At 46.5% G+C, this 9,642-nt stretch overlaps 1 protein-coding gene across 1 annotated transcript in view; it reads right to left on the bottom strand.

Annotated features, from left to right (window-relative positions):
• Nucleotides 1-9,642, bottom strand: part of BTAF1 (B-TFIID TATA-box binding protein associated factor 1) — a 242,387-nt gene that overhangs the window by 188,080 nt on the left and 44,665 nt on the right. Inside the window, exons 9-10 of the mRNA XM_085849152.1 lie at nt 3,564-3,651; nt 3,096-3,217 (exon numbers count right to left, since the gene is read on the bottom strand). Coding sequence (XP_085705278.1) covers nt 3,096-3,217; nt 3,564-3,651 — 210 coding nt within the window. The remainder of the gene's footprint in view (nt 1-3,095; nt 3,218-3,563; nt 3,652-9,642) is intronic.

Here is a 9,642-nt window from a genome sequence, read left to right as displayed (position 1 = left end):
TGCGACCCTCGGTGATGCATAGGCGTAGGGATATTTGTGGTTGTAGTGGATCCACTGGAAGGTCTTGTTCCAAAATCTGTCTTGCAAAGGTATTCATCGTTAGTAATCCTCAAAACTTTCTGAAAACTTGTGCTATGTTGGATGACCAGTCAAAATCGGTCTCTGGGCCACAGCGAACTCTGACTACTTCAACGAGCCAAGTAATCTCATCCCCTATGAACTTGAAACCTGCTTTGGAACTATGGCAGCCAGTAGTAGGTGTCAGGAATCGAGTCATCCAATGTTTTGAGGAAATTGTACACTGCCCCTCCTAGCACTGACCCATTGTAATCCTTGTAATTCCTCTGAGATGACAACATGAGAGGTCTCAAGGCTCCACTCACATATACGTCCTGTTGGTGAAATGTTTCCCGAACCTGACCCAGAAGCGACCATCTTGCTGTTAATTAGACGAGATGCTCCTCAGCTGCTTAAGGTTAGAGAATCTCGGAATGGACCACCTAATGCGCCGTGGGTACAGTGTATGAACCTTGGATGGGTGATAATTAGTGATGTATGTCTGGACAGAGTCCATAGCCCTGAGCGAGTGGAGGCCTTTCACACTCACATTCTCGACAATCTCCTTCTTCTTGCGTATGGCAACTTGGCTGCAGAATAACTATCATTTTGTTGGGGTGTGACTGTGCCGCTAATGCTGTGCCCCTGCAACAGTACACTGGTACTCATTTCACCGACCTCAGCAGGATGACAATCCGAGTCAACCCCACCAGGTGTTAATTCAGTGACCAACAGCCTGGAACTCAGGATTCTAAGATCCCAAGCCAGCCACTCTAACCAATGAGCCAACACCAGGCTTATTCTCGACAATGGAAGACCATCAGTCTACTCTCCATGTCCTAATCATGTCACCATCAAGGACGTAATCCTGCCACGTCATTACGTACCTCTAGGTCACCTCTTTGGGAGATCCTGCGACCACAGAGCCTACGACAACGGGGTCGGCAGTGACATCTTTCATCAAACAAAGGATGATGACAAGGCGGGTCGTTCCAAAGAAGACAACTATTTCCTCACGCTCATGGAGGACGGATTCATCAAGAATGACAATAACAATTGGGCGTCTCCGTTACCCTTCGGAGACGATGTAAAACTTCCAATTGAGCCCTTCCAATAAACCACTTAAAGTCCCTTTGCAAGCTTCTGGACAAGAAACCAGCCCTTAAACTGTAGTATGGGGACTTCATGGCTAAACTCTTTTCCAAAGGACATGCTGAGCCTCTTGAACCAGGAACAGAGGCAAAACGACCGCGATGGTATCTTCCTCATTTTTCTGTATTCCATCCACGCAAACCTGACGATATTAATGTGGTGTATGACGGCAGTGCTACCTATCATGATGTCCAGTGAAATAAGGTACTACTTCCTAGTCAACAGTCTCCTCGGGGTATTAGTATGCTACAGGCAGGAACCCATAGCCATCATGGCCGACCTCGAGCAAATAGTCCATTGTTTCTATGTGCGTGACGATTACCGAGACTTTCTGCGATTTCTCTGGGATGCTGAACTTCTCATTAAACCCGCTTTGCCTTCTGTAGAGTTGGTTAACGATTTGGAGCTTCGTTCCACAACCGTATTAGCTACCAAGGATGAACGTTCATTGGGAACACAACGTTTCACACGTTTCTCAAATTTGAAGTTCAAGACAACACCTCTGAGTGCACCACCAGGCCATTTTGTTCGTCCTCCAGACATCGTCGGCCATCAGGAGCGAAGTGTACAGCATTTGGCGAATGCCTTCTGGTTACGATGGCGCAGGGAATATCTTCAGACCCTGCAGCCCCGTACAGGGTGGAAAGTCAAGCAATGCAACCTTTGTGTCAGACATCGCTCTGCTGAAAGTGGGTGACGATCCCTTCGAGCCCTGCGTACAGGAACGATTGGCTCGATGGACGTGTGATTGAGACATTGCCCAGCACAGACGGTCAGGTTTGAAAAGTAAGAATCCACACCATGAAGGACGGCAAGCCCCGCAATTACCTGAGACCCGTAACGGAGGTCGTGCTGCTTATACCAGCAGGGGAAGAGTGAATTCTTTCATTGTTTATATTGATTGTGAATTTCAAATTTTCATGTTCATTTCCACTCTGTCCGTTAGCCATAGTCTGGTCCATAAATTTCGTGACTGGATGATACACCACGTATTCAGTTTATTTTATTTTTAAACAAATACGTTCAACATTTTTGATGACGTTGAATAACAATTTCACAATATTTTGAGCCAAGGTGTCCACCCAGTTCTCAGTTCACGTAATTCTCTTTGCTCAATCAATTGCTGCAGTGGTTTATATAAAAATCAGGCGAGGAGTGTGATGTACCCAAGTTTGAACGTAAAATGTATATTCATGTTTTTGCCTCATGCATGTTTATGCTCCGCCCATGCGTGACGTCCTCTCCGCTGTAGAGGGCGAGCGGGTGCTTCCTGGTCTGGCCGGAGGGGTGGTCATGTGAACAGGGCATGATTTTTATTTTTTTTATAACCAACACTGAAGAAGTGATTAAAGGAAATAAAAAGTGATTCAAACCTTGCAAGTGTTGGTCAAACTGCCTGGCGCATTCTTACTCAAGAATCAGGACACGTAGGCCGTTCTACGATGGTATCGAACAAGTCGATTTCTTCACACAATGTCAGAAGCTTTCTCTGCCTTTTGGCACAATTAATTTTGTCCATCGTTTTACGTCTGGGCGCTATTATCAACTGTTGTGTGTAATGTATATCGAGTGTTACAGGATCTCAATTTGTCATTTCCTGTTTGATGACCATTCATTACTAAATTTAGCTTCGTTCTCATCTGTTGGTTGGATTACTATAATCAACGGTGTGCGAGAAACAACGAAAGGCTCGTCATGAGAGGTAATCATACATGCAGACACAAACAATAACTCATCTCAACTCAAAAAAGCATGATTGGCCAAAATTAAATACCGCTATAATTAAAGTGGAATACAACAGGTTGCTCGCAATTGGTAGAAACCCACTATGTCAGAGGTACTGTCCCACAAAAACCACTCCCGTTCGAACATAATTATAAAAATCAATAAAAGAATAGAATTTCTTTCACCTCATCAGACACAAAATCCCCAAATCTGTCAAGAGCAAAGACACAAAGCAAACGGATGGCAAGATCCTCGAGCCATTGCTGATGCTGCTCCTCCATCTGAAAGCACAAGGAGGTAAGAATGTAAGAAGCCTGCCATCAATGATCCACCACGGTCTATGTATGATTATTTAATAACCATAGGGTCGGTGAATCGTAAATCAAAACCACAAACAGGGAAAAGTAAAGAAGAGCTCAGTCGGGGAGGGAAACGGGAAAGGAGGTTGGGAAAACAGAGTAATGAGAAAGGTATGTATGGGAAATGTCAGAGTAAGTATTGGGAGAGGGAGAATTTAACCATTTTTTATCTTTGTTGTATATAGACACTTCATTAGGACAACAAAACAATTCAAGAATTTCATGGTTATTTCTTTTCTTCTCCTCAAACAGTGCAACTGAGACTTTCCTCCTCACTTGTGCTGTTAACCAGCTTCCCTCCACTCTGAGCATGAAATTTCAGGATCTCTCGCAATCCAGTACCAGCTCCATGTCGTATCTGAAAATACAAATAGTAGCTTAAAATGATGAAAGTAAATATGCACAAGAAACAAACAACCCACACATGTCAAATGTGCTTCACCACAAATATCACAAACAGCCTCAATAATGGAGGAGGGGTATCTCCCGTCCCCAACCCACCCTACCACTCTTTCCACAAAATAACATGAATGGTCCTGCTTCAAAGCTCGGCACAAATGTTAAATATTACACTAACACAACATCACGTTACAAAGTAAGGAGTAAAGAGAGTTTGAATGAAATATGGTCACCAGCTGGCATAGCGAGCATGTTTATCAAGAAGATTTCACCTTACGAGCCATCCCCAAAGGAACTGAGGAATGTCATCGCCGATTGGAAGAACGCAGTTGAGACCCTGACAACATATGTGGCAGACAATCACTTCAAGAGGGAAGAGAACCCCATGACGCATTGACAATTGTTGTACAGAACAGGCATGCAAACGGCCATGAGCTGTTCAAATAGGGAGTTCATGGAATTTCAAGCAAACACTGGTACAATGTGTCAAAACTTGCATTCCATGGAACATCAGTGGAAGATGCAAACAAGCATCCATTACGAGTTGTGTGTCCCAAAACTTTTGGTAAGCTCGTACACGAGTGAAAAATCGACTACAATAAAGAGAGCTAGTGTGGCTCCAGCTACGTTGCATATATTCACTCGACGAATGGTCGTGGCATTGACCAATTGGGTGTGTCCAGTTTTCCCCTCATCATTTTTTGTGTCTTCGAAGGTGGGCCAAGGTAGACACTCCAGCCCAGAGACAAACCGTTATTGAATGAAAATGAATTAAATATGATACAAGTCTGGAGACTGCAATGGTTCACGAACAATGTACACGGTTCACCATTTTTTATTTTTGGACTTTCGAGGGGACGCCACGGGCAAACTGGCGGGAATCGGGAAAAACGTAAACGATGAAAGTTGTAGTACTTGAAGAGCACTACTTGCATACCAACTTTCATTCGAAACAGTTGAAAACCCAAGTAGCTTGATGCCCAATTTATTGATTTTTTTGACATTTTCTAAGTTTGTGACCTTTTGACCTTCACCTTGGGACGAAAATGAAAAAAAAAATTGAGCTCCGTGGGGCTATGCAAGTGCCATTAGGCTAACCAAATACCGAAATCCCTGCCAGATTCCACAAACCCCCTCAGAGAAGATGCAACTTGAAATCGGCTACCCCCTAAAAACACGTTTTTTTGGGCGTGGCTCCGCCCATAATGGGCGCACCATGCCCATTCTCAGGAAAACACAACGAGATCATGATATAAACCTCCCACCCAAATTTTATCAGGATCGGATCAAAACCCACAGAGCTATGCTCAGGACAGACAGACAGACAGACACACACCCATAACGAATATAGTGGTCACCCACCGACTCGTGAACCAATATAGTGGTCACCCACCGACTCGTGAACCAATATAGTGGTCACCCACCGACTCGTGAACCAATATAGTGGTCACCCACCGACTCGTGAACCAATATAGTGGTCACCCACCGACTCGTGAACCAATATAGTGGTCACCCACCGACTCGTGAACCAATAGAGTGGTCACCCACCGACTCGTGAACCAATAGCGTGGTCACCCACCGACTCGTGAACCAATAGCGTGGTCACCCACCGACTCGCGAACCAATAGAGTGGTCACCCACCGACTCGCGAACCAATATAGTGGTCACCCACCGACTCGCGAACCAATATAGTGGTCACCCACCGACTCGCGAACCAATAGAGTGGTCACCCACCGACTCGCGAACCAATATAGTGGTCACCCACCGACTCGCGAACCAATATAGTGGTCACCCACCGACTCGCGAACCAATATAGTGGTCACCCACCGACTCGCGAACCAATAGAGTGGTCACCCACCGACTCGTGAACCAATAGAGTGGTCACCCGACTCGTGAACCAATATAGTGGTCACCACCGACTCGTGAACCAATATCGTGGTCACCTACCGACTCGTGAACCAATATCGTGGTCACCTACCGACTCGTGAACCAATATAGTGGTCACCTACTGACTCGTGAACAAATATAGTGGTCACTTACCGACTCGTGAACCAATATAGTGGTCACTTACCGACTCGTGAACCAATATAGTGGTCACTTACCGACTCGTGAACCAATATAGTGGTCACTTACCGACTCGTGAACCAATATAGTGGTCACTTACCGACTCGTGAACCAATATAGTGGTCACTCACTGACTCGTGAACCAATATAGTGGTCACTCACTGACTCGTGAACCAATATAGTGGTCACTCACTGACTCGTGAACCAATATAGTGGTCACTCACTGACTCGTGAACCAAGATAGTGGTCACTCACTGACTCGTGAACCAAGATAGTGGTCACTCACTGACTCGTGAACCAAGATAGTGGTCACTCACTGACTCGTGAACCAATATGATTAAATGTTGACTAAACATGTTTTTGTTTCCATTTGCACTGTGTGTGTCAGCAGAAAACGTCATGACGATAAACATCAGAAGAGGGTGTTGCGAGTTTCAAAGGCGATCACATGGCGTTATGATCTGTAATGAGCAATAAAATTAATTTCAAAAATGACAAAAATAATAAAAAGTGTATTTCCAAGACACTAGTACGAGTAACAATATGAACTGGAAGGACACGCTGTAGAGCACATACCTCTGCCACACAATGCCTGATCCACGAGAACATATCGGGCTCAATACATCTTTGAAATATCATGCCATATATCACTTTGGCCACATCGCTCAATGATGAAGAATCACATTAAAAATTCAACTTGGCGGATCCAGATCCAGATAATCACCAAAATCTAATCAGTTTGTCCTTGTCACACACCCAACCTGCCCACCAAATTTCATCTAGATCCATCCACAACTTTTTGAGATATCCTGTACAAAAACAAACAAACAAACAAACAGACTGGTCAGGTCAGGTATGGGAGCATGCGCCGGAGCAGCGCGTTGCAGCTTCCACTTTCCGCTGAAACTTCAAGGGCCTCCGTCTGGCCATCCCCCAGGCAGATGACTGGACCATCCCCATCTCCTTAAGATGTTGATCAATCTGCTGCAACAACAAGGCATGTGGTCAGCCCATTGGCCTCCTCCACTCACAAGACTCCCTCGCTGAGAGAATCTGATGAGCAGGATCAGCATCAGGAAAATGAGCCACATGTCCATACAGCCACAGCTGATGCTCACGGACGTTGCAGGGAACAAATCTCATTGAGTCTCTCTCTCAGCAACCGCTCGTTGGACACAAAATCTGACCAGCAACGGTCAAGGATTCTCCGAAGAGACCTGGTACCAAAGGAATTAAGTCTCCTTCTCAGATCCCTGGTCAGAATCCAAAACTCACATCCATAAAGCAAGACTGGAAGCACCGAGGACCTGAAGACTCAGACTTTCGTCCTCCCGCATAGGTACCGACAGCGCCAGACCCCATGATCCAGTGAATCCATGACTCCCCAGGCCCAACCCAGACGTCTGTTGACCTCTGGCTCACAGCCAGCAGAGACATGAATATCATCGCCAAGGTAACTGAATCTCTCCATGACCTCAATATCCTTGCCAAAAACAGGTACAGACAGGATATCAACATCCACGATGTCATTGAAAGCCTGGATCTTAGTTTATACCAGCTCAGACTCCTCATTTAGCACCTCGAAGGCCCCCAAAAGGATATCCAGTCTCCGCAAAGATGACTGCATCATCTGCGAAATCAAGGTCAGAGATCTTGATATTCTCAAACTATGCACCGCAACTTGATCTCTCCAACATCCTCCCTAGAATCCAGTCCATACAAGTGCTGAAAAAGTGTGGGGGTGAGTACACACCCCTGACGAACTCCAGTAACAACTGAAAGTAAGTCAGAGATGGTACCACCACATATCACAACACTCTCAGTACCAGAGTATAGTTCAGACATCAGATCGATCAGTTTTGGTGGCACCCTACGGAGACCAAGAATCCTCAAGAGGGCATCCCGATTCACTGAATCAAACGCTTTACAGAGATCAACATAGGCTGCATGCAGCACTTGCCTAAACTCTCGTCTGTGTTCGGTGAGGAGCCGAAGAGCAAGGATACAGTCAATTGTTGACCTCTTTGGTGTAAAGCCTGACTGCTCTAGACGCTGGTGCTCAAGCAGATGGTGGCGAACCCTATCAAGAATTATCCGAGCAAAGACCTTGCCTGGCACCGAGAGCAGCGTCACCCCTCGGTAGTTGTTGCAGTCTTAGCGATCACCCTTCCCTTTCCAAAGAGGGACAACAAGGCCCCTCTTCGTGTCAGTTGGGATGATGCCTGTGTTCCAGGCAGAGCACAGAACTGCATGCAATGACACCGACTACAGCATTTCCACCAGCTTTGAGAAGTTCAGCATGGATGCCACAGATCCCAGGCGATTTACCCAATTTCAACCTGTTCACCGCAGCCTTCGTTTCCACAAATGAAGGTGGACCACAGTTTATTGGAGTGTCGGCAATCGGGATAGTAACACCCCTGACGTCCAACTCGACAGCTGGTGGATCAGCCTGGTACAACCGCTCAAAGTAACCGGCCCAGCTGGCCTTCACTTCGGACTTCTCTGTCAAGAGCCCACCTCAATCTGCTCTAACTGCAGTACACCGAGGGACGGACTTGGATGAACGCAATGTGCAAATTCCCCTGTAAGCAGGACGATAATCACTTGACCACAGGTGATGCTCTACACCCTCACACATAGGCTTCTTTGTCCACCCTTGGTGCACATACAGTTTTACGCCTCAGCTCCCTGAACGACTCAGCTCTGCCATTAACACTGGCCCTGCGACTCTGGTCAATGGTATCCAGTGTCCCTCGAGACACAAAATTCTTCTTCACCCTTCGTTGAGTTCCAAGACATCCACCGGAAACATCAAGGACGGTGGTCCTGAAGACTCTCCATAACTCTTCGGAATCACCCAGAGCACCGAGACCCCCCAAATCCCCACTCAGCCTGTTCCCAAACTCTTCAGCTACCCTCTCATCCTTGAGCATGCAAACATTCAGCTTTGGCTGGGATGATACCATTCTCCTGGATTTAAGCTGCAACTTCAGAATTGCTACAACAAGCCTGTGGTCAGTATTGAGGAACTGAGCACTCCGGTAGACCCTGCAGTTCTGGATCATCCTCCAGCAACCATCAACGAGCACATTGTCAATCTCCTTTGCCACACCGCCAGCGTTGGAATACCAAGTCCAGCAATGAGCTTGTGGGCACTGAAACCATGAACCAGCCACACTAAGTCCTTGACTTCTTGCAAATCAAGGAACTTCGTGCTATTCTGGTTCACAGTTTCAGACCCATGGGGACCAACACATGTATCATGTGGACCTATCAGTTCCAGTCGATGCATTGAAATCTAGAAGAGTATCTCACCTGATACACTGATCAACACTTACCTGGTAACAACACTGGAGAAGAGTACACTGATCAACCACAGACTCGAGCGTGGCGTAGAATCCATCCTTCACGGTGAGATCACTCGCCTCAGTCGGAGCATAAACAGAGACCAGGGAAATGACACCCAAGGAGTGACAAATCTTTAGTCTCATAATACGCTCGTTGACCGGTGTTTCCTCAATTATCATTGGAGTCAGCTTATTGGACACAGCTACAGCAACTCTTTGGGCATGGTAACCATCAGAGCGACCAGACCAATACTGGGTGTAACTACCCACCATGATCTCACCGCAATCAGGTCTCCGGACATCAGAGAGAGCTGCAATACCGATGTCCAAATGCTTGAGCTCAGATGATGAGACAGGTGGTCATCCTCTCTGAGATAAAACTTTCCAGCCACCCACCCGAAGGGACCACCTCATGTTATCCCGCCTGCAGGAAACCAGCAGCAGCGAGAGGTGATCAGAAGCTGTGAGAAAAAACTGGTATCAGCCAGAACCTGCTCGACAAGACGAGAAGCATCACGAAGGCCGCAAGGTTAGCC

Source organism: Eptatretus burgeri, chromosome 12 (assembly GCF_056783735.1).
Source record: "Eptatretus burgeri isolate ZD-2024b chromosome 12, Ebu_testis_v1, whole genome shotgun sequence".
Lineage (NCBI taxonomy): Eukaryota > Metazoa > Chordata > Myxini > Myxiniformes > Myxinidae > Eptatretus > Eptatretus burgeri.
Note: the sequence above shows the minus strand (reverse complement) of the source record. Positions and strands in the feature narration are given on the sequence as shown.